We start from the raw sequence: 21,788 nt of genomic DNA, 5'->3' as shown, positions 1-21,788 counted from the left end.
GGGGTGATATACAGGAAAGAACTAGGAAAGAGATTGATGTGTGAAAGAGAGAGAGACCCATGTGGCTGTTGGGTCATTTTACTATTCATAGCAGATAGTTTCCTTTAGCACTGTATTATAGGTCAGTTTAACCACAGCAACATACTTTAGATGTGTGTGCAAACTAAGTGGAGTGTATATAAGACATTAGGGTTATTTTTATTAAGACACAGGATTTCTGTGCAGAGGAACTAAAGATATACAGTAAGTGTTTTGATCTCTCGCTTTTGGTCCTTCATAGAAATAAGCTAAGAAATGTGTGCATACCTTTACAAGGTTGATGATTAGGATTTATTAAATGGATACATTTTTTGCTCTAGAAAAGCGATCTGGTTGGTTTTTAGCATTAGGGCATGAGTTGGTCTGTGTGCATATCTTCTGCGTGCAGTTCAAGGGTGGTATGGACGACTTAAGGTCAAAGGAAAAAGTTTGCATGTTGGGTCTTTGCTACACTGATCTGATCTTGAGCTTTGCTTAAATAAATTCTGCTATATTGTGTAGTTGGTATCCTATTCCAGAAGAGATGAGGTTTATAAATTACCGTACATTACTGTTGTCCTTTTTTCAAGTATGCTGTAAATTATAAAAACATGCTGGTTTTCTAGAGATGTTTTACATTGGTATCTATTCAGTTAGTATCGAAAGGGACTTGAATAGCAATGGTATAACAAGCGATTTATTATAGATATGTTGTTAAAGTTACTTATAAAAACACAAACACCTGTTGTATTTCTCTCTGCGTAGTTTCCTATGCTTACTATCATATGATCAGCACTGTTTTGGATGGTGGTGTATTTATAGATCTAGGTGAGAAGTTGGATATCACACAAAGCTCTGTGACTGTCAGCATGTTATCGGCAGGACATTAATAGTGATGTTCACATGCTTTATCACTCATTTTCACCCTCTGTAAACTGAAGATTGCCTTGTCAGCTTTAATTGGCAAACGCTTCATTTGTCCACTAAGCTATCAGTGTTTAAATAAAGGCTTGCACTAGTAGAAATTTTCCTGAGATCTGCACTGAATGAGGGCTTCTGACTTTCTATAATTATGAAAGGCTGTACAGAGAAACCACTGCCGGAGGCTATGGACTGATGGGTATGAAATATTTATTGAATTTATTATTATAGCCAAAGAATCCTTTATTCTCTGCAGACAGAGCGAACAAAGAAGACAAAGTAAAACAGGAATGAAAGATAACTTAAAGGTGCCAAAGAATGCATTGAAATAATATGTTAAATTGTTCTCTGATATCTACATTTAAGGTTTGTGTCTTTATTAAGGGCAAAAATTATTCAGAGATGGTTTTACATGTCCATTACAACCCTAGGATTTGCCCTTACAGTGAAATGATCAATTAAAAGGGTCATGAATAATAATGTTGAGCTCTGCTCTGATTGGCTGTTTCACAGAGCAGTTCTTTTCAGTAGCTCTGTGTGTATGCAAACAGAACTTATGTTTGAGCCTGCATACAGATTTTGAGGAATAATCAATTGTTTGGAGATTATTAATGGACGTTTCTGAATGGAAGGTTTGTGGGGGTTTTTTTCAGTATAGGCCTGCAAAATATACCTGTATATACCTAACATCAATAAGGGGCTAATCACACCAACCGCGCTTTAAACACTTTGAAACGCAAGGTGCGACGCGCTGCCTTTTTTAAAAAAGAGCAGTGCGACGCAGCTTTTTATATTGCTAAGCAACCACAGAGTCCGCTGTCTTGTTAATCTAATATTGAAGCGTAAGCGCTCTTTTGCTGTATAGATTATACCCCCTCAAAAAATGTATAATCTATAGCTAGGCAAATACAGTTTTACATTCTATGGCACCTTTAAAAGTTAAACTTGAAATCTTGAAAAATGCAAATAAAAACTTTTTTTACTAACTCGTTGTGTAAACAAAGCCTAACTTGCAGTTGGAAAGTCATTGCATTACTGATGCCTCAGAAATGAGAATATAAATGTGCTTTGGTAGTTTTTTGATTTGCTCTTAATAACAGTCTAAACTAAACAAAATAGACGTTTACTATGTTAACTTTATGATGATTAAATAATTTATTAGGTCTACCAAAGAAGAATTTTATCCTACAAAGCAATAAAAGCCATGGCAGAGCAAAGAGCATGAAATAATTACAGCAGAGGAAATATCTGTGTCAGAAAAATGAATGGTTTGTAAAGCTCTTCAGAAAGTCATAATTTTTTTAATACTTTGGCTTAAATTGTTACATTTTTACATTCAAAATATCTGCTAATGATGAGGACATTTTGATAATTGGCCAAACATATTGCCCAAGTAAATCGGCATCATATAACGGCCCTGATTTCAAAACATCGGAATCGGCATCGGCCAGAGAAAAAAAATGTCGACCTCTAGTTACCGCCAAATGTTTCCGCCTTCCAATTGGTTGCTGCTGATTTTAACTCTAATCGACACTCACACCGTCCAAAACACGCCGCTACTCGTCGTTGGAGCTCTCATTGAAAATGAATGACTTCCAGCCACTTTGACACCCTCGCCAGCGGCAGTGTGAAGGCACATTTAGCGTTGCAAAGGTCATGTGTTTGATTCTTGGGTTTCTGGGTTTGAATGTACCTTGGGTTAACATATTCCTTGAATACACTGTCAGGTGCTGAATAAAAGCATCTGCTAAATGCGTAAATGGTGTATAATAACATATTTGTGTGATTTGTGTGCTTTTTGTGTGCCTGATGTTGATCCTGCTCCCCATAAAGAACAAAATAAGAAGGTGCTTTGTGTTTGCAATAAAGCTGTAGGGCCAGTTCTTACTAATCTCAGTTTAATGTAAATATTTAATGAGATTAATTCTGTTTGTTTCAGAAATATAATGCATCATGAAATTATATTTGGTCACGATTTGAATCTTTTAATTTCGTATGGGTTTTAATTATACAGAGAAGATAAAAAGAACTGGAGAGAATGAAATGCATTTGTGCCAGAAGTGGTTAGAGAATGTGGATTTGTATTGTAACTTGAGTAAAATGAATATTAAATATATGAAAAAATATATAAATAAATTATACGTTTTGGGGTATTGTAGTTTATATACTATAATTAAATGTTGTTAAATACATTTTTATTATTGATGTATTGAACTGTCATTGTTTGATAGATCTTTAAAAATTCTTTCCAAAAATGTTTTTTTTTCTCTTAAACAAACATGTAACACCAAAAGTCTCCTCTTTGCATTTCTCCTCACAGTCTTCACCAAGCTGCACTAAGTGTTTCCCACCGCGGCGGAGCGATGCAGGCCCAGGATCTGATCCGCCACTTGCGGATACCAGAGCTGGACGACTTGAGACAGTATGTGCGTAGTTTACCTACCAACACTCTCATGGGCATGGGTGCCTTTGCTGCCATCACAACCTACTGGCTGGCCACTCGCCCCAAAGCCCTTAAACCACCATGTGACCTCAGTTCCCAATCTGTGGAGGTACAGGTAGGTTCAGTAGTGAACTATGTCTTGATGATAAGAGGCTTGATCTAGACTGACATCAAATCTGGTCCACATTGTAGATTATTCTGATTATAACAGCACACTTACACATGAAAGGGTCATGCAAGGCACATGCCAAATGAATTATTACATTAAAATAATAAAAACACAATTTTGACTCCAATTTAATTTAAAATTAGTTATATTACTGGAAAAGACAGTCATATACATTTGATAGAGCATGAGTTTGGTTAAATAAGAATAAGGGTTGGAAAATCAGAAATAGACGACACTACAGTAATGATCAACTACAATGTTACCATATCAGTGATGCTCACGTATCTCGGATGGTGTTAAAGGGATAGTTCGGCCAAAAATGATATTAAACCCATGATTTACTCACCCCCAAGCTGTCGGAGTTGCATATGTCCATCGTTTTTCAGACAAACACATTTTCGGATATTTTAGAAAATGTTTTAGATCTCTCAGTTGATTAAATGTAATGTTACGGGGTCCACGACCTTCAAGTCCAAAAAAAGTGCATCTATCCTTCACAAAATAAATCCAAACGGCTCCAGGATGATAAACAAAGGTCTTCTGAGGGTAATCCGCGCGGTGTTGTTGTAGAAATATCCATATTAAAAACTTTATTAACGAAAATCAATACCTTCCGGTAGCGCCGCCATCTTAGACTCCTTTGTATTCAGGAGAGAGTATTAGCGTAGTGTACGCACTTTTCTTGGTAACGTTTGACATATTCGGAGGGCTCCCGGAAGGTAGTTATTTACGTTAATAAAGTTTTAAATATGGATATTTCTACAACAACACCGCACGGATTACCCTCAGAAGAACTTTGTTTATCAGCCTGGAGCCGTTTGGATTTATTTTGTGAAGGATGGACGCACTTTTTTTGGACTTGAAGGTCGTGGACCCTGTAACATTACATTTAATCAACTGAAAGATCTAAAACATTTTCTAAAATATCCAAAAATGTGTTTGTCTGAAAAACGATGGACATATGCAACTCGGACAGCTTGGGGTGAGTAAATCATGGGTTTAATATCATTTTTGGCCGAACTAGTTTGCATCACACTAGCCAGTTTTCATCCATCTTCAGTCCTAAACTTGGAGAAGTTGTTTGTGTATCTCAGCCACCAACCCTAGGTATTCAACTCGCCTCAATCCCCAAAGTTAATGGTCCTGCCGACTCATTTCATGGCCTCTGTGAACATCCAACAGGACTGAAAGCACTTACACTGAGTTTGTAGTAATTGGGTAAACACTGTTAAAATAGCTGACAGATCCTCCATCTTATTGAGCCAAAGTTGAAAGCTTACAAGTTTTCGTCTGATGCAAGTTTGAAGATTTCAGTGATTACTTGCAAACTTAAAAAGTTGAGTTGTTGCACTTCGGTGTGGTTCAGCAGTACAGACTGTGGCTTCCTCTGGGTTCACCCAACATGTGAAGTGGTTTCTCTCGCTTCAAGACACCATCTGCTGTGTTTTTTTTTGTTTTTTTTTTTGCAAAACTTTGCATGTTTGAACACTTAATCGTCAGTTCACTGTCCATGTCCACATGCATACATGAAAAAAACTCTTAAAACAGCTGTTTGTTCTTGGGACCATGTCATTTTGTCTCAATAAAGATCCTGTCTGGGAAACAAAGGTGTTATGTTTGTGCGTTAGTATATGTGTTAAAAGCATGGGTACATCCCACCCATGGCTTTTCTGACATAGTCGACTTTTAACAGCATTCCTTCCTTTCCTACTTTCTACTTTGCATCTGCTGAGCGTTTTTGCACATGCTTTTACATGTCTGTATATGGTAGATCATTCACAGTGATATTTAGCACAAATTTTCTCACCAAGAACAAAAGAAGCTAATAAAAATATATTTTGCATAATTTAAATGAGTTGAATATTTCATTTTAATATTTCACATGGCCTCAAAATTTCTTAATATGTATCGTAATGTAAAAAAAGAAAGAAAGATTCTAATTATTTGTAAGCATTTTCACATTAAGTATTGTTTCATACTGGCTTGGATTGTACATCATAAGACGTTTGGTTAAACGTCTTTGTCAGTCTTTGTGAGATACCTGTGTACACAGGCTGTGCCATCAGAGAAGATTTGAATCCTTATAGCTTCTTTCATGCAGACAGCTGAGGTTATAGATGTCCAGCCCTGATCACAAGATGTCCACAACTGCTTCTATAAATGTATGTAAGAGAAACAGCAGATGTTTGCTATGGTAACAGAGAGAAACAGTCATAAAGTCAGTGGACTCATTACTGAATGACCTGCTGTAAATTCCTTTAGAGTGAAGTCTGGTTTATCTGCTGCAGGCTTTGTTTGAAACCCTAACACAGAGTTACAGGCAAAAGATGCTTGAATCTAGTTCACCAAAGAATGAATCTCCCCATACAATAAAAGTAAATGTTCCTGGGACTGTCGAGATTCAAAATGAACGATGAAAGTATCTTAACAGGGGTGTTGATGCCAAAATAAAAGTTCACATGTTTTAATTAATGTCCGTGTAAAGTTTGATATTAAATGTGCTTACGGTTTGTCACACCATAGAAAATTGAGATATTAACTTTTTAAAAAGTTGCCCGCCAGCATGTTTTGTGATTTTCACAAAAGTTTCACAAAATGCCTTTTTAGGAAAAATTTTCGTCTAAAAATATAGAAACATACAAATGTATCAAATGAAAGAACAGACCCTCTGCTTTCAAGCAAAACTGGGATTTTTTTTATCGATCTATATTTTTTTCTCTGCTTATAAACTCTTAAATATGCAGAGACTCTAAGGGCCCTATCTTGCACCCAGCGCAATTGACTTTGTCAGTGACGCATGTATCATTTGTATTTTGCACCTGTGCACAGCGGGGTTTTTTCCCTCCACAGATGCACGTCGGCAAACTAGGGAAATAAACCTGCACTTCCTGTGCGGTTCAGCGCAAAAAATGAGGCGTGTTCTGGCGCAAACCATCCCTGATGCTATTTTGCAGTTTCAAAAAACAATTGCGCCACTGACCAGAAAAAAGTAGTCTAAAGTCAGTTGCGCGTTGTTCATTATGCTATTTTAAGGGCGCATGCTTGACCATAATGTATAGCGTGCACAACACGCACAAACTTTGCTTATCTAATCTACACAGATGCAACAGTTCTTTTTGCAAATCATTAATTGTTACAATAAAAAATATTAACACATGAGATAAGGGGAATCATTGTGGTGAGCATTGTGGTGATAGTTTTTAATTATTGTGTGGCTGAGTTAAAAAATTATCATTCAAATAACGATTAAAATATTTTCATAAGTTTGTTGTGTGGCTGTATTACATTTATTTTATGTAAATAATAATTAAAATGTTTTCATAAGAAACCTTAATGTATGTGAACTTGATTTGTAAGTGAACTTTGGGGTTGGACTGCTTGCGTTACTTGGCTTTCAGCGGTGAGGGTGGACGCAGCGATGTCCTCTGCTGGCATCAGGTCATGTGTAGAGGCAGATCCACCTCCCGGTACACGGCATGCCCGATTTATTCTGGCAAGCTTGGGATTCCCCCGTCTCCTGACATCATTGTAGCGCTAGCGGCGCAACGTCCTGGGGATGCCAGCTGATGAGACAATTGTGGCTATTTCCTCCCACGCCTGTTTAACCGACGCTGATTTGGGCGCGTTTCTCCTATCCCCATACAAAACAACTTCTCTGTCTTTGACTGCTCTTACAAGAACATCGGTCTCCTCGGCTGTGAACCGCTCCTGGCGTGCGCCTGGTAAATCCGTCATAATAATAGCAACTGGCCATGGAACTTGCGCCCTTGCGTTGAAAGGAAATGTTGGATGACGTTCTGATTGGTTTATTTGACGTTATGCCCAAACCACACCTATGAATAATGAACCTACCTCAGACCAACCCCTTATTGATTTGCGCCTGGCGCAAGAGTTATTTTTCCCGCCGGGAAAATAGCAACACCGCCCAAGATCCGCCCACAAAGTCACTTGCGCTTTGCGCTTCGCACTTGCGTTTCAGATCGTTAAAATAGGGCCCTAAGAGGACATGGAGCAAAAATTAAATAAAGTTTAGTTTCACGTGCGCACGTGAAACTATCGCATGCTCTAGTGAAACTATCGCATGCTCACTTGAAACTTCCGCGTGCGCACGTGAAAATATCTGTGAAACTTTTGCTTTCACGCGTGCATGCGATAGTTTCACGTACGCACGCTATGTCTTTTGAGCACGGGAAATGAAACTTTACAAAAAAATTCTGCACATGAAAGTTTCGCATGAGCACATGAAAGTTTCACTTGAGCACATGAAACTAAACTTTAGATTTTTTACTCCAATGTCACCTTAGGGGTTCGGTATAAATATGGGTATTTTCCTTAAAAAATATTTTTTTTGCCAAAAGCTGAAATTATTGCATTTTTGTGAAGGAATTTTGTTAGAGATCAGATTCAGAATGATTATGAAAACATACACAGAGTTTAAAATTAGTAAATAACGTTTTGACTTTTTTCATAAATTGAGTAATTGGATAATCGTGGTATTGCAGATTGACATAAAATTAATCAGGAACACGTTTTTATGCAAATGTTTTTTCTTCATTGACGAGATGACTCGTAAATGGCGGGGAAAGATTTAGCCACAATCTAAATTTGAACGATTAAAAAACGCAAGTAAATATACAGGCAGAATTCTCTGCTCTCAAGTGCTGGGGGCGTGTCCCCTGTTTTGCACTGAAACCACACCAAAGCTGTCGTTTCAACTTTCAAAAACCCGCTACAACCTGAATGGATATTTGCAATTACCTGCAGAGGCAGGGCTAAAACATGGCCTGAACACAGAAACATGGAAAAACTGTTTCAACGCTGTTTGAATTGAACTATCCTTTAGGGATATGATTCAAGCACTTTGGCAAAAACACATATTTTCAGGAAATAATTACCATTCCTTTAATGTCAATGTCTTTTTCATTTATCTATCCATACTGTATATTGATCCTGTGTATATAGTAGTGCAGTGTTTCATGTTTTGATTTAGTACAGCAAAGCTAATTCTAAACGTCAGTGTTATTGGTTTTTGTTTTTCAGGGTGGAGAACATGCTCGACGATCTATTCTGCTAGACAGCGACACGTACATGTCCTACTACTATAGTGATGCTCGGACGATGTATGAGGTTTTCTTACGAGGACTGAGAGTGTCTAGTAAGTGCTTATTAAAGCAGATACTCAAACCAACTAACATTTTGTATTCGTAAAAAAGTATAAAGCACCTTTCCATTCTCGTTTTACAGATAATGGTCCTTGCCTAGGATCACGGAACTCAAACAAGCCATATAAATGGCTGTCATATAAAGAGGTATGACCTCTGTAATATTCTGCTTTTGTACCCTTTTAAAGTAACCATGGTTTTTGGGCTATGGATAACCATTTTACTACAGTAACCATGGTTTTTGTATTAAAACCATAACTACGTTTGAAACTGCCTAATTTGCTACTATACAGTAGGCGAAAAACAGTATACAAGGCGAGTAAAATGTCCAAATTCGTAGTCGAAAACGGTGGGTGAAAAGTTCCTGGATGACCTGCTAGTTCCAGCAAGATTTTGGAGTGTGTATTCAATGGACACTTTACAATCTCGTGAGCCCACGGGAGAGGAGTCACCGAATGAAGAAGAAGTAGAGGAATCGTCATTAGAGATGCAATACTTGATAAAAGCACCTTTTCAAGCTATCGGCTTACAGTTTAAAGGTGCCATACAATAAAAAACTGTATTTACAAAGGCATAGATGAATAATAAGAGTTTTGTAGATGCTAATGACAAAGTGTAAGCCTCAAACGCATTTGTTTCCTTATTTTTATGTAAACCTCATGCACGCAAAAGACTGTTGGACTGTTGGAAAACAGGCCAATCTCAACATAACACTGACTGTGATGTCACAATCGAGATGTATGCCCCAACATTAAATTACACATAAAATGAATTACAAAGATGTTACAATTTTATGTTTTACTAATATGAGCTACTGATATGAGCCGCAGAGCAATCTGAGCAGAGCTCAGCATTATTATTTAAATATTAGGGCAAATAGGGCAAAAATAGACCATTTCAATCATGTAAAATCGTTTCCGGATACTTATTGCACTTAATTAAGTTACATACCTTCTATGTAAATCTCAAAGAACAATTCAACATACTAATTCTATGCATTCTTTAGCACCTTTAAAAACAACCGATATTCTTGGACAATATATCAGAAGAGTACAAGAAAAGGCAATGAATTTAAGCCCTGTGTATTGAAAATGTAAAGAAACATTTTATTCAGAAATTTAATGTACAGCATATAGTTAATGCAAGCTAATATAGCCACGAAAATAATGGGATCGATTGCGGAAGATTTCAGTCTGAATAATCAAAAAAGTAAAAAAAAGAAAAATTAACATCAGTACATTTCTAATCGTCATATTTAAAAAGGTCAGACAGTGGTAACGCAGCTCTTTTAAATGCATATAAATGTAGGGAGCAGCTGTTCAATTGTGCTTGTTTTTTGTAAGTGTAATTATAAAAGTACTTTTAAAATGTTTTACAAAACTAGTCCAGACATTCTGTTCTTGTTTATGTTATGCTTTGCATTTGTTTAAGTTATGTATTTGTGTATGATGTTTGTACTGTAGGTAGCAGACAGGGCCGAGTTCATAGGCTCAGCGTTCCTCCATAGAGGTCACAGCAAATCAGAAGACAAATACATCGGTATCTTTGCCCAGAACAGACCAGAGGTAACCACGTGTTAAAAAATGTCCATATTAGTGCTATTAAATATTGTAAAGAAAGTGTTTTAATGTAATCCTTTGATCAATATTTTTTTGTATACCATAATTACATAACATAGTATATGTGCGTGTTTGTTTGTGTAGTGGACAATTTCAGAACTAGCGTGTTACACATATTCCCTGGTGGCAGTTCCGCTGTATGACACTTTGGGGACAGAGGCTATCAGCTACATCATTGACAAAGGTGAGAGAAGTCACATTTACATTATTTGTTACAAATTATTATTTATGATCATATGAGAAATAAAATATTTGCTAATGTGTATACTTTGACATTTTAAAGGAATAGTTAACCCAAATCTGATAATTCGCTCATAATTTTCCTAAATGAATATGACTTCCCTTCTTTAGCTGAACACAAACAATTCCATATTAAAGCAACACTATGTAATTTCCATGTAAAAATGACTTACAGCTCCCCCATGTGGTTAAAAAGCGCAACAGTGCCTGGTATCAGACACTCTTCTGCAGGCAGGGGGAGGGGTGGGGCTGTGTGCTCTACCCTCCACCGCCACTTTCAGAGTGTGCTTGTAGCAGCTAGGAGGCTGCTCCGGTTGAAGCAACAGTACAATTTGTCCAGTTAAAAGTTGTTCTATCACTGAAATAATTTTAGAGACATTATTTAAAGGTAAAAAAACTACATAGTGTTGCTTTAAAGGAATAGTCAATTTTCTTAAAAGAAAAATCCAGATAATTTACTCACCACCATGTCATCCAAAATGTTGATGTCTTTCTTTGTTCAGTCGAGAAGAAATTATGTTTTTTGAGGAAAACATTGCAGGATTTTTCTCATTTTAATGGACTTTAATAGAGCCAAACATTTAATACTTAACACGTAACAGTTTTTCAAAGGACTATAAACGATCCCACACGAGGCATAAGGGTCTTATCTAGCGAAACGATTGTCATTTTTGACAAGAAAAATAAAAAATATGCTCTTTTAAACCACAACTTTTCGTCTAGGTCCGGTGCAGCGTGACCTAACGTAAATGCGTAGTGACGTAGGAAGGTCACGTGTTACATATATAAAACGCACATTTGCGGACCATTGTAAACAATAAACTGACACAAAGACTTTAATTAGTATCAGTTGACATACAACAATGTAGGAACGGTCCTATTTCAACACACTTGTAAACACAAAGCGGAGTTTCGCGTTCGTCCTCTGTGACCTCTTGACGTCATGACGTATTGCGTGGGGGTCACGCTAGCGCATCACGACCGGATATACATGAGAAGTTGTGGTTTAAAAGTGCATATTTTTTATTTTTCTTGTCAAAAATGACAATCGTTCGCTAGATAAGACCCTTATGGCTCGTGTGGGATCGTTTATAGTCCTTTGAAAAACTGTTACGTGTTAAGTATTAAATGTTTGGCTCTATTAAAGTCCATTAAAATGAGAAAAATCCTGCAATGTTTTCCTCAAAAAACATAATTTCTTCTCGACTGAACAAAGAAAGACATCAACATTTTGGTTGACAGGGTGTTGAGTAAATTATCTGGATTTTTCATTTAAGAAAATTCCTTTAAGTTTTTTTATATGGGCGTCAACATGGCAAAGGTCTAGTAAGCAAATACATCCATTATTAAAGTAATCCAAATAACATATTTGAAAATGATAGATTTATGAGAGGGAAAGATTAATATTTTGAACTTATTTAGTGATCGATACACTAGTGTGAGTAAATTATAAGACAATTTTAATATTTGGATGAACTATTCCTTTAAGGTTGTTTCGTTAAACCATAAAACTCACATTTTTGACAATTTTACTTAATAATTGTGTTATTTATGCGAAATGTGATTGTAATTTAAAGTGCAAAATATCCTAAACCACAGACTAAAGTTATCTAAAGTAATTGCGATCACAAAAGCTCTTTATTGTCCAGTGTGTAGATTAGTGGCATCTAGTGGTCAGATTGTGAATTGCAACCAATGGCTCAGTCCACAGCTCACCCCTCCCTTTCAAAACGCATAGAGAAGCAACTGTAGCCGTCACAGGACAAACACATCATTGTGCGAGACAACGTAGTGACAAAACACTCTATAGAGCAGTTTGTCCATTTAGGGCTACTTAGAAACATGACAGCGCAAAATGGTGAACTGTATGGAGATAAAACTACTCATTCCAAAATAATAAAAACAATGCAGTGAATTTTGTAAGGTCTTTATACACCATTGATAATATAGTTAACGTATATTATAAACCATTTCTGTCAAAAGATCCTTTTAAAAGTTACATAATTCACCTTTACATTTTCAACATAGGCCTACTACTTTTTTAGGTTTTCAAATTTGTATTTGAATTCAGTTTTTACTATACAAATCAAAATGTGTACTGTAAGTGCATGTTTATTTGTAGAATTTTGACATTTTACAAAGCAGGGAGAACATGTTGTGTTGGTATGATGAAATACATCGTGGGTAACAGAGCTGTTTTTCCAGCAAGCATCTCCACGGTCATCTGTGACATGGCCGATAGAGCTCGTCTCATCCTGAGCTGTGTGTCTGGACGACAGCATAGTGTCACATCTATAGTGATCGTGGAGGACTTTGACAGTGAGCTGACTGCCCAGGCACAACAGATTGGCATTGAAATCCTGAGTCTGAAAGAGCTGGAGGTTTGAATTCACACACTGGTAAATTGATCCCTGTTTATATTGAATTGGTACTGTGCTAAAGAAAGTCTTTATTTTTACAGGCTATTGGCAAAACCAATCATAAGACACCTATTGTGAGTGAAACTGAGCACTATATTGATTTAGTAAATTATGATTTATGGATGCTATAGTGAGTTTTGGGTTTTTTTAATTTTAGCCTCCTAAACCAGAAGATTTGGCTCTGATTTGCTTCACCAGTGGAACTACAGGTTAGTGTTTATGTACATATGGTAAATCTCTCTCTGTCTATCTCTCTCCAACTCCCTCTACACATGGAGAATAAATGAAAAGCTCAGATGCAAAAGCCACTAAACCTCTGTCAAAAATAAGTTGATGATATTAACCGAATACTCTTGACATGTATTATACGGTCATTAAATACCGTTTTTTGGTCAAAATCCTTTAAACAACACGTCAATTTTTCAAGGTTCAAGGTATTCTTTATTATCCCTGAGGGGCAATTTTTTAGCAATGTCCTTAAAGTGTACAGAAGACGAATGTGAAATAACCGTGGATTACATTTAAACTTGGAGTCCCTTGTAAGTACTTGGACCTGAATACAACACGAATGTGGCAGCGCCCCCTAATGTGTGGTTCAGTTTTTTTAACATTTGGAATTTTTACTTTCAACAATTGCAGCGTTTTAATCTTCTAGATTTTACAGCTGCTTAGCATAACTTGTCCAAAAAGTGGATTTTTTTTAGAAGTAGAGATTGCACTTAGAGGGCTTTGCAGCGAAAGACAATCATATTTGTTAAATACAAATGGAATAAATAATGTGACATTTATGAAAATAAGGCATTTCAATTAATGACTAGTAAGCAGTATTGAAAATTAATGCTCATAAGAAAACATTTCAGACACACTTAGAGGGTTTTGCATCTGAACCTTTCAAATGTTTTGAATTTCTTTTCCACCAGGAAATCCAAAGGGAGCAATGATCACACACGAAAACGTTGTTTCTAATTGTTCTGCATTCATTAAAGTGACACAGGTAAGCCAAGAGCATTTCTCTTTATGTTCACCCAAAAATTCATTTACCCTCACATTGTTCCCGACCTGTATTACTTTCTTACAGTACTTCCTTAAATTACAAAGTAAAGAGTTATTTTGTTTTTAACTACGACTGTGTACTTACACAAGAAAAATGACTTTTCATACACTGTACCTAATGTGTACAAGCATGATGTTCAGGATAGGTTTAGGATTAGGCTCAAGAATGTAATGACATGCTGATACTTGAAATGTAAGGACAATATAAACAGTGGGGGCTGGTGACTGCTCTTCCGAGGGCCGCAAATTCAAAATATGTGTTCGGAGTGTCGTGTGTTGCTCGTGTTTCCCAAATATGTGTTTGTTGCGTCATGTGAACCATGTGCATCACGTGTTTTGTCAAAATAACTGCCTGCTGCACATGCGTCAAAACCGTTTATAATAAAAGAGACGCTCACGTTCACAAAATACACGCAAGACACTCCCGTAAACTCTTATTACGCATGAGATTATGTGAGTATCTGGCAAACACAAGCGTCTTTTTTATCATAAACCCTTTAGCACGCATCTGCAGCAGGCACTTATTTTGACAAGACATGTGATGCACACATGATCTCTCGTTGCACAGAAAACATATTTTGAAATGATCATCTACACACATGACAGACTACATGCATGTTGTGACGAAGTTCGCAGCGTGCGTCCTCGAAAAAATAAGTCACCGGCCGCCACTGAATATAACATCAAGTTTGTACACAATTGTTTAATCATAAACATTAATTTTAATGTAATTAAAGACACCTAACATGAAGTGAGACCCAGTTTTTCCCTCTGCCATACCCATTGTGTTCAAATTCTGACATTGTGCATCAGCAATGCCAGATTTGATGTCAAAAAAATATTGCATGCTTTACAAAGTTTCGTTTTTTTATGTGCATCATGTGCATCACGTGTTTGTCAAAATAAGTGCCTGCTGCACACGCATCAAAACTGATAATGATAAAGAGACGCTCACGTTCACAAAACATACGCACGACACTCCCTTAACACTAAACCCTGATTACGCATGAGATTATAAGAGTATCTGGCAAACGCGAGCGTCTCTTTTATCATAAACCCTTTAGACGCGTCTGCAGCAGGCACTTGTTTTGACAACACATGTGATGCACATAGGATTGCTCGCACACAGAACACATATTTTGAAATTACGAACCACACACATGACGGGCTACATACATGTTGTGACGAACTTCGCATTGAGCGCCCTCGAAAAAAGAAGTCACCGGCCGCCACTGCTGATCAAAGAGCCATAATACCTGAAAGAGCTGTGCAAACATTGCCTTTGCAATTTAGAATCGATTTCAGACAGTTATTTATTAGTATGAATCGTCCCAGCCCTAATGTAACCGTTACAAAACTTTATTTCATTACGTAACCCCCATATACATGATTTATAAGTGCATTGGATTGATTCCCATCAACTGTGATTTCCAATTCACAGCATTATCAAGCTACACCATTTTTGCTGTTTTGCTTACTTTAGTGTCGAAAATCTTGCGTTTAATGTTTTTTTGGTCAAGAATGTCAGAACAACAAGAGCATTAATCAACAAATGAAAAATACCTGGGGTAAACATTTCAGTTTTAAGCAAGTGATGCTATTTTTTGCAAGCACGTTTCTCTTCTTGTGCCTCAGTTCATGTTTAAGGGTTTTCTTACTTGATGGTCATGTGCAACTTTCTCTCTCTCTCTCTCTCTCTCTCTCTCTCTCTCTCTCTCTCTCTCTCTCTCTCTGTTATATTTGCACCATCTTGTGTCTCCATTTCCTGTTGCAAATGTCTGTATGCTGTTCTGTTTCCTGTGTCTGTGTGGTTAGGAGTTGGTGAAGCTTACTCCTCGTGATGTTATCTTCTCCTTCTTACCGATAGCACATATGTTTGAGAGAGTAATGGAGGTACACACTGTTTCTCACTGCGTGTGTGTGTGTGTTTTACAGGTACATTGCATGCTTAACCATACAGACATTCACATCTCTTACCTACCACTAGCACACATGTTTGAGAGAGTGGTTGAGGTATGTATTACACAAGCATCATGAAACATTTTAATCTTTTGTAGCATTGGTTCACTATTGACAATTTTTTCAGCATTGCAACTCAAATAATAACGCTTTTTAACAGAATAACAAATATAAGAGTTCATATTTCTGTTTAAGCCCTTTTGGAATGACTTGCCCTGTTAACTTCCATACTTAAGCACATTATTGTAACCACAGCATTGTTACAGGCAAGGTCAGATTATTTTTTGTGCCTGAACTGTAATGTATATTTATCATCTACCTATAAAAATTAAATCTTACATACCCATATATGTGTGCTCGTGTATATAGGGTGTGCTTCTGGCCCATGGGGCGAGGATAGGATATTTTCAGGGTGATATTCGCCTGCTGATGGATGATTTAAAGACTCTTAAGCCCACTGTGTTTCCTGTAGTGCCCAGACTACTCAATCGTATGTTTGATAAGGTAATTGAATTTATTTATACTTATATATATTGACTATATTTTAAAAAACACAATGGGCTTCATGTTCGTGTTTTTGTGTAGATCTTCAGTCAGGCCAACACTCCGCTTAAAAGATGGCTGCTGGATTTTGCCACCAGCAGGAAAGAGGCGGAGATGAGGAGTGGAGTCATGAGGAAGGACAGCATGTGGGATAAACTTATCTTTAGTAAAGTACAGGTAATCAGAAAAAGGTTTTTTTTTAAGGTGCATTGTGTACATTTTAGGAGGATTTATTGAAAGAAACACATAACTATGTATACATCTTGTATACATAACTATGTTTTCAGTGGTGTATAAAGACCTTACATCATTAACTGAATCGTTTTTATTACCTTAGAAGGAGCTGTTTTATCTACATACACCGCCGGTCTCCTTACATAGAAGTCATCACTTTGCTCAGCCATGTTTTTACAGTAGCCCTAAACAGACAAACTCTTTGCCAGTGTGCACTTCGTCACTTTGTAGGCCCTGTCCCAAATGGCACACTTCATGTGGACTTTTGGTCTCGTGGCGTTAAATTGCTCCCATAGTATAGGAGTCCGTAGGGTGTCCCATCTGTCATTTTTACGCTCTGAAGTGTGCTCATCAGCGCCTCCTTTGCACCCTTGATGCGGGCTTCGCACACTTTACCAACCCAGAAGTCCTTGCGAAAGAGCAATCAGACGACGGAACGAAGGGTTCACACTGATGGGCAACTTCTCTTCCTATTTCCGGCATGATGCTCGAGTCTGTCCCAAAATACGACTCCGGTGCACCCTTGTGGACTCGCGTCAAGGGTCCCTATAAGGTCTGCACTACATGATGTCATCAAAGTGTGAACTCTGAGGAAGTCCATAAATCCGGAGTGTGCCATTTGGGACAGGGCCGTTCTCTCAGATGACAACATGTTTGTCCTCTGATGGCTATTGGCTACTGTAATTTCCCTGTGTGGTTCGAAAGGGAGGTGTGAGCTGTGGATTGAGCCAGTGGTTGCAATTCACAACATCACCACTAGATGCCGCAAAAATCTACAGATTGCACCTTTAAAGGATTAGTCAATTTTCTTAAAAAAAATCCAGATAATTTACTCACCACCGTGTAGTCCAAAATGTATTTCTTTGTTCAGTCGAGAAAAAATTATGTTTTTTGATGAAAACATTCCAGGATTTTTCTCATTTAATGGACTTTAATGGACCCCAACACTTAACAGTTTTAATGCAGTTTAAAATTGCTTTTTCATAGGACTCTAAAAAATCCCAAACGAGGCATAAGGGTCTTATCTAGCCAAACGATTGTCATTTTTGGCAAGAAAAATTTTTTACGTGAGGTCGCGCTGGCGAGGAAGAAGAGAAGTTGTGGTTTTAAATTGCATATTTTTAATTTTTTAGATCTAGTCGTTTCGCTAGATAAGACCCTTATGCATCGTTTAGAGTCCTTTGAAACTGCAATTTTAAACTGTATTAAAACTGTTAAGTGTTGGGGTCCATTAAACTCCATTAAAATGAGAAAAATCTTGGAATGTTTTCCTCAAAAAACATAATTTCTTCTCGACTGAACAAAGAAAGACATCAAAATTTTGGATGACGTGGTGGTGAGTAAATTATCTGGATTTTTTTAAGAAAATTGACTAATCCTTTTAATCATTATAATATTTTAATTGTAATTAAAAACTTAAAAATAAACCAAATATATGTGTTATCTATGTGACCCTGTCTGTGATATCCAGGTTAAACTATCATATTCTCTCATTATCATTGATTTCATTTTTTGTTTTACAATTTCCTTCGGTGCCGCAGGTGAATCTCATTTATAACTTCTCTGCTTCCTGAGCTGATACATTACTCATTAATTCTTTCATATTAGGGGTTTGGTGCACCTTACTTCTGCATGAAGTCTTTTGATCTGTGCGTGGGCATACTATGAGGGAACATGTTACTTGCGAAAGATATTTATGGTTCAACTACAGATAAAATAAAAAACTTGGCTACTACTAGTTTAACCATGGCATTTGTCGTAACTACTTACAAATGGTAATCAATATGCCACAAACACATAGTTACTACACTTACTATGATAAAACCATGATTAATTTTCCTAAATATCTTCACTTTCCTCTCTTTATATATTAATTCAAACCATGGAGAATCTATGGAGACTATAGTTTCCTTACAATTTGCTCCAAAACAGACTTATTTGTATTCGGCATTCTGCCAGTGGGTATTGGCTAAGGGACAGTGACACAAATGTATGTGTCTCCCCCTGCAGGCCAGTCTGGGTGGGCGCATAAGGCTGATGATCACAGGAGCTGCTCCGGTATCTCCTACTGTCCTCAACTTCCTGCGTGCAGCACTGGGCTGTCAGGTACACACATTTCAAATCAATATTCCCCCCATTTTTGTTTTTTGACACAGCAGTTTATTATTTGGTTGTTTTGTAGTTTTATGAAGGTTATGGTCAGACAGAGTGTACTGCAGGATGCACTTTGTCACTTCCTGGAGACTGGACAGCAGGTAAGACAGAGTCTGAACAGCAGATACATTTACTGTAATGAATAATCGCATGTAAATTACGTTTTTGCAATCTTTGTATTTAGGTCATGTGGGGGCACCATTGCCCTGTAACTTTGTAAAGCTTGTGGACGTGGCTGAAATGAATTATTTTGCAGCAAATGGAGAAGGAGAGGTATGTCATCACCTAAAATATCCAATCACCTAAAATATTCTTGGTTAAATACAAATTCAGCTCTGCGTCACAGTTTTTAGAATCATGCTGATTGTCCCAGGTTATTTTCGTATTGTGTTTTAGTATTACCACACTTTCAACTGATGAATTCTGGGATGTATAGTCGAGAATCAACTTTTGTGAAATTTGAAACAAATGCTGTTTCAGAGCTTAAACCAGGAACATTCCCATGAAGAATTCACTTTATAATTCATATTTTAGGAGAGGAACCGCGCATCTCAGTTGATTGGTCTATCTTTGTTTCTCTGTCCTCCACAGGTGTGTGTGAAAGGATCAAATGTGTTTCTGGGTTACCTGAAAGACCCAGAGAAATCAGCAGAGGTCATAGATAAAGATGGATGGCTGCACACTGGAGACATTGGAAAATGGCTTCCGGTAAAATCCACATATTTTCTCGGGACGTTTGTTTCTTACTTATTCATTCTGCCAGTGCAAGTAACAAGTAACCTTGTATTCGATTCAGCGAATTGGCTGAATTTCAAATAAATCTGACATCAACAAACCACATTTAGCTAAACTGCACTCTAAATGAAAACAACATTGGTTTGACATTTCTAAAAAAACTGATATGACCGATGGGAAATATTATTTTAATTACACTTCCTCATTGTCCAGATCATGTTTGACAGAACTTAAAGGGACACTCCACTTTTTTTGAAAATATGGTCATTTTTCAGTTCCCCTAGAGTTAAACATTTGATTTTTACCATTTTGGAATCCATTCGGCAGATCTCCGGGTCTTGCGGTACTACTAGCTTAGCATAATCCATTGAATCTGATTAGACCATTAGCATCGTGCTCAAAAATGACCACAGAGTTTTGATACTTTTCCTATTTAAAACTTGACTCTTCTGTAGTTACATTGTGAACTAAGACTGACTGAAAATTAAAAGTTGCTATTTTCAAGGCTGATATTGTTAGGAACAATACTCTCATTCTGGCGTAATAATCAAGGACTTTGCTGCTGTAACATGGCTGTTATGATATTACGCACTACCCGAAAATAGTCCCCATGGTAACTTTCAATAGCAGGAGGGCGCTGTGTAATATAATTTTAAATAGGAAAAATATCGAAACATGGTACCGCGAAATAGCCACTACCATGTAAGAGGACCCGTAGTGTATGTAGATAAAAACGGCTCATTCTATAGTAATAAAAACATTACAGTTCATTTATTAAGGTCACTTTATACACCACTAATAATATAGTTATGTATATTATTATATTGCATTTTTGTCAAGAGATCTTCAAAAAGTTGCACTTTTAATGTAGCATTATACCTCAACATACCGCCTCAATACTTCAATTTGATTGGTTGAAATATTTCAGGAATATTGTGACTGCACAAAGTCTTTTTATCAATTACTCCATACATTATTACTTCACTGAGCATTTATATTATACAGTATGATGTTTCAGAACGGTACTCTAAAGATTGTCGACAGAAAGAAGCACATCTTCAAACTTGCCCAGGGTGAATACATCGCTCCAGAAAAGATCGAGAACATCTACAACCGCAGCGATCCCGTGGCACAAATATATGTACATGGAGACTCTCTACAGGTGAGAGAATGAGACCAATAAATGTCAGACCTTGTGTTTAGTAAACCTACATTACACAACAATGACCTACCAATCCATGAGAAGTCATAAGACATACATCATACACACAGCAATAAATCAGAGTGTGTGCATATACTGTATAAAGTGTGTAAACCCATACCATACTTTTGCAGGCATGTTTAGTGGGTATTGTTGTACCTGATCCAGACTTTCTGCCAGGATGGGCGAAGAAAAGGGGAATTGTGGGCTCCTACACAGAAATGTGCAAGAACAAGGTAACACACGTTTCATTGGGATTTTTTATGTTTTTTTTAATAATGGTGATGGTTATTAGCAGTGGTGTAGTCTAGATTTTGTAGTGGGTCAACTGTGGATTTTTTTCCCTCTCAGATGAAGTAATAAACTGAACTGATGATTGTCAAAGTACCGCGGGAGTGATTCAATGCAGACTTTTCCGTATGATTTCTCCAATCCATCTCGCGGTACTTTGATGTCATTCGTTTGTGGGTTTTTGTAGAGCAACGTGAAGTCAAATACACCCGTCTGCTTACAGTCACATTCGCGACGCAGGAATTTGATTTCATACCCCGAGTGGATCGGGCAGTGCCGCATGTAATATATCAAATCTGTCAATTTATAAATGCAAGTTCTTCACCAAACAATGCTGTTACATATTCTCACGTTTTTTTAAGTGGGTTTTCGGAAATCTTTGACCTTTCCTAGTGGGTATACAATGTATACCTGCGTATCACGTAGACCAGTGGTTCCCAAACTTTTTCAGCGAACGGCCCCCCTTGTGTACGGTGCATTTTTTCGCAGCCCCCCAAAGAAAATTTGTGACAAAAAACTGTTCTAAAACTCAACATTTTATAAAAAAAAAAAAACATTAATTTATACAAAAAAGTTGTGTTTTTTTGGTTAGTAGCCTTATTTATTTATTTTTTTTTTTTTTGATG

At 37.1% G+C, this 21,788-nt stretch overlaps 1 protein-coding gene across 3 annotated transcripts in view; it reads left to right on the top strand.

The window, feature by feature from the left end:
- Positions 1-21,788, top strand: part of acsl1a (acyl-CoA synthetase long chain family member 1a) — a 37,270-nt gene that overhangs the window by 12,181 nt on the left and 3,301 nt on the right. Inside the window, exons 1-19 of one of the 3 annotated variants that reach the window (XM_065254531.2) lie at positions 20-243; positions 3,260-3,497; positions 8,592-8,706; positions 8,796-8,860; positions 10,177-10,278; positions 10,417-10,516; positions 12,778-12,953; positions 13,034-13,066; positions 13,150-13,201; positions 13,913-13,986; positions 15,981-16,058; positions 16,374-16,508; positions 16,590-16,724; positions 18,792-18,887; positions 18,964-19,036; positions 19,120-19,208; positions 19,527-19,643; positions 20,689-20,832; positions 21,006-21,107. In XM_065254531.2, coding sequence (XP_065110603.1) covers positions 3,303-3,497; positions 8,592-8,706; positions 8,796-8,860; positions 10,177-10,278; positions 10,417-10,516; positions 12,778-12,953; positions 13,034-13,066; positions 13,150-13,201; positions 13,913-13,986; positions 15,981-16,058; positions 16,374-16,508; positions 16,590-16,724; positions 18,792-18,887; positions 18,964-19,036; positions 19,120-19,208; positions 19,527-19,643; positions 20,689-20,832; positions 21,006-21,107 — 1,881 coding nt within the window. In that variant the 5' untranslated portion in view covers positions 20-243; positions 3,260-3,302. Of the gene's footprint in view, positions 1-19; positions 244-3,259; positions 3,498-8,591; positions 8,707-8,795; positions 8,861-10,176; positions 10,279-10,416; positions 10,517-12,777; positions 12,954-13,033; positions 13,067-13,149; positions 13,202-13,912; positions 13,987-15,860; positions 15,939-15,980; positions 16,059-16,373; positions 16,509-16,589; positions 16,725-18,791; positions 18,888-18,963; positions 19,037-19,119; positions 19,209-19,526; positions 19,644-20,688; positions 20,833-21,005; positions 21,108-21,788 lie in introns of those variants that run through there. The other 2 variants (XM_065254529.2, XM_065254530.1) reach the window with 2 other exon arrangements.

This window comes from Paramisgurnus dabryanus, chromosome 4, assembly GCF_030506205.2.
Source record: "Paramisgurnus dabryanus chromosome 4, PD_genome_1.1, whole genome shotgun sequence".
NCBI lineage: Eukaryota > Metazoa > Chordata > Actinopteri > Cypriniformes > Cobitidae > Paramisgurnus > Paramisgurnus dabryanus.
Note: the sequence above shows the minus strand (reverse complement) of the source record. Positions and strands in the feature narration are given on the sequence as shown.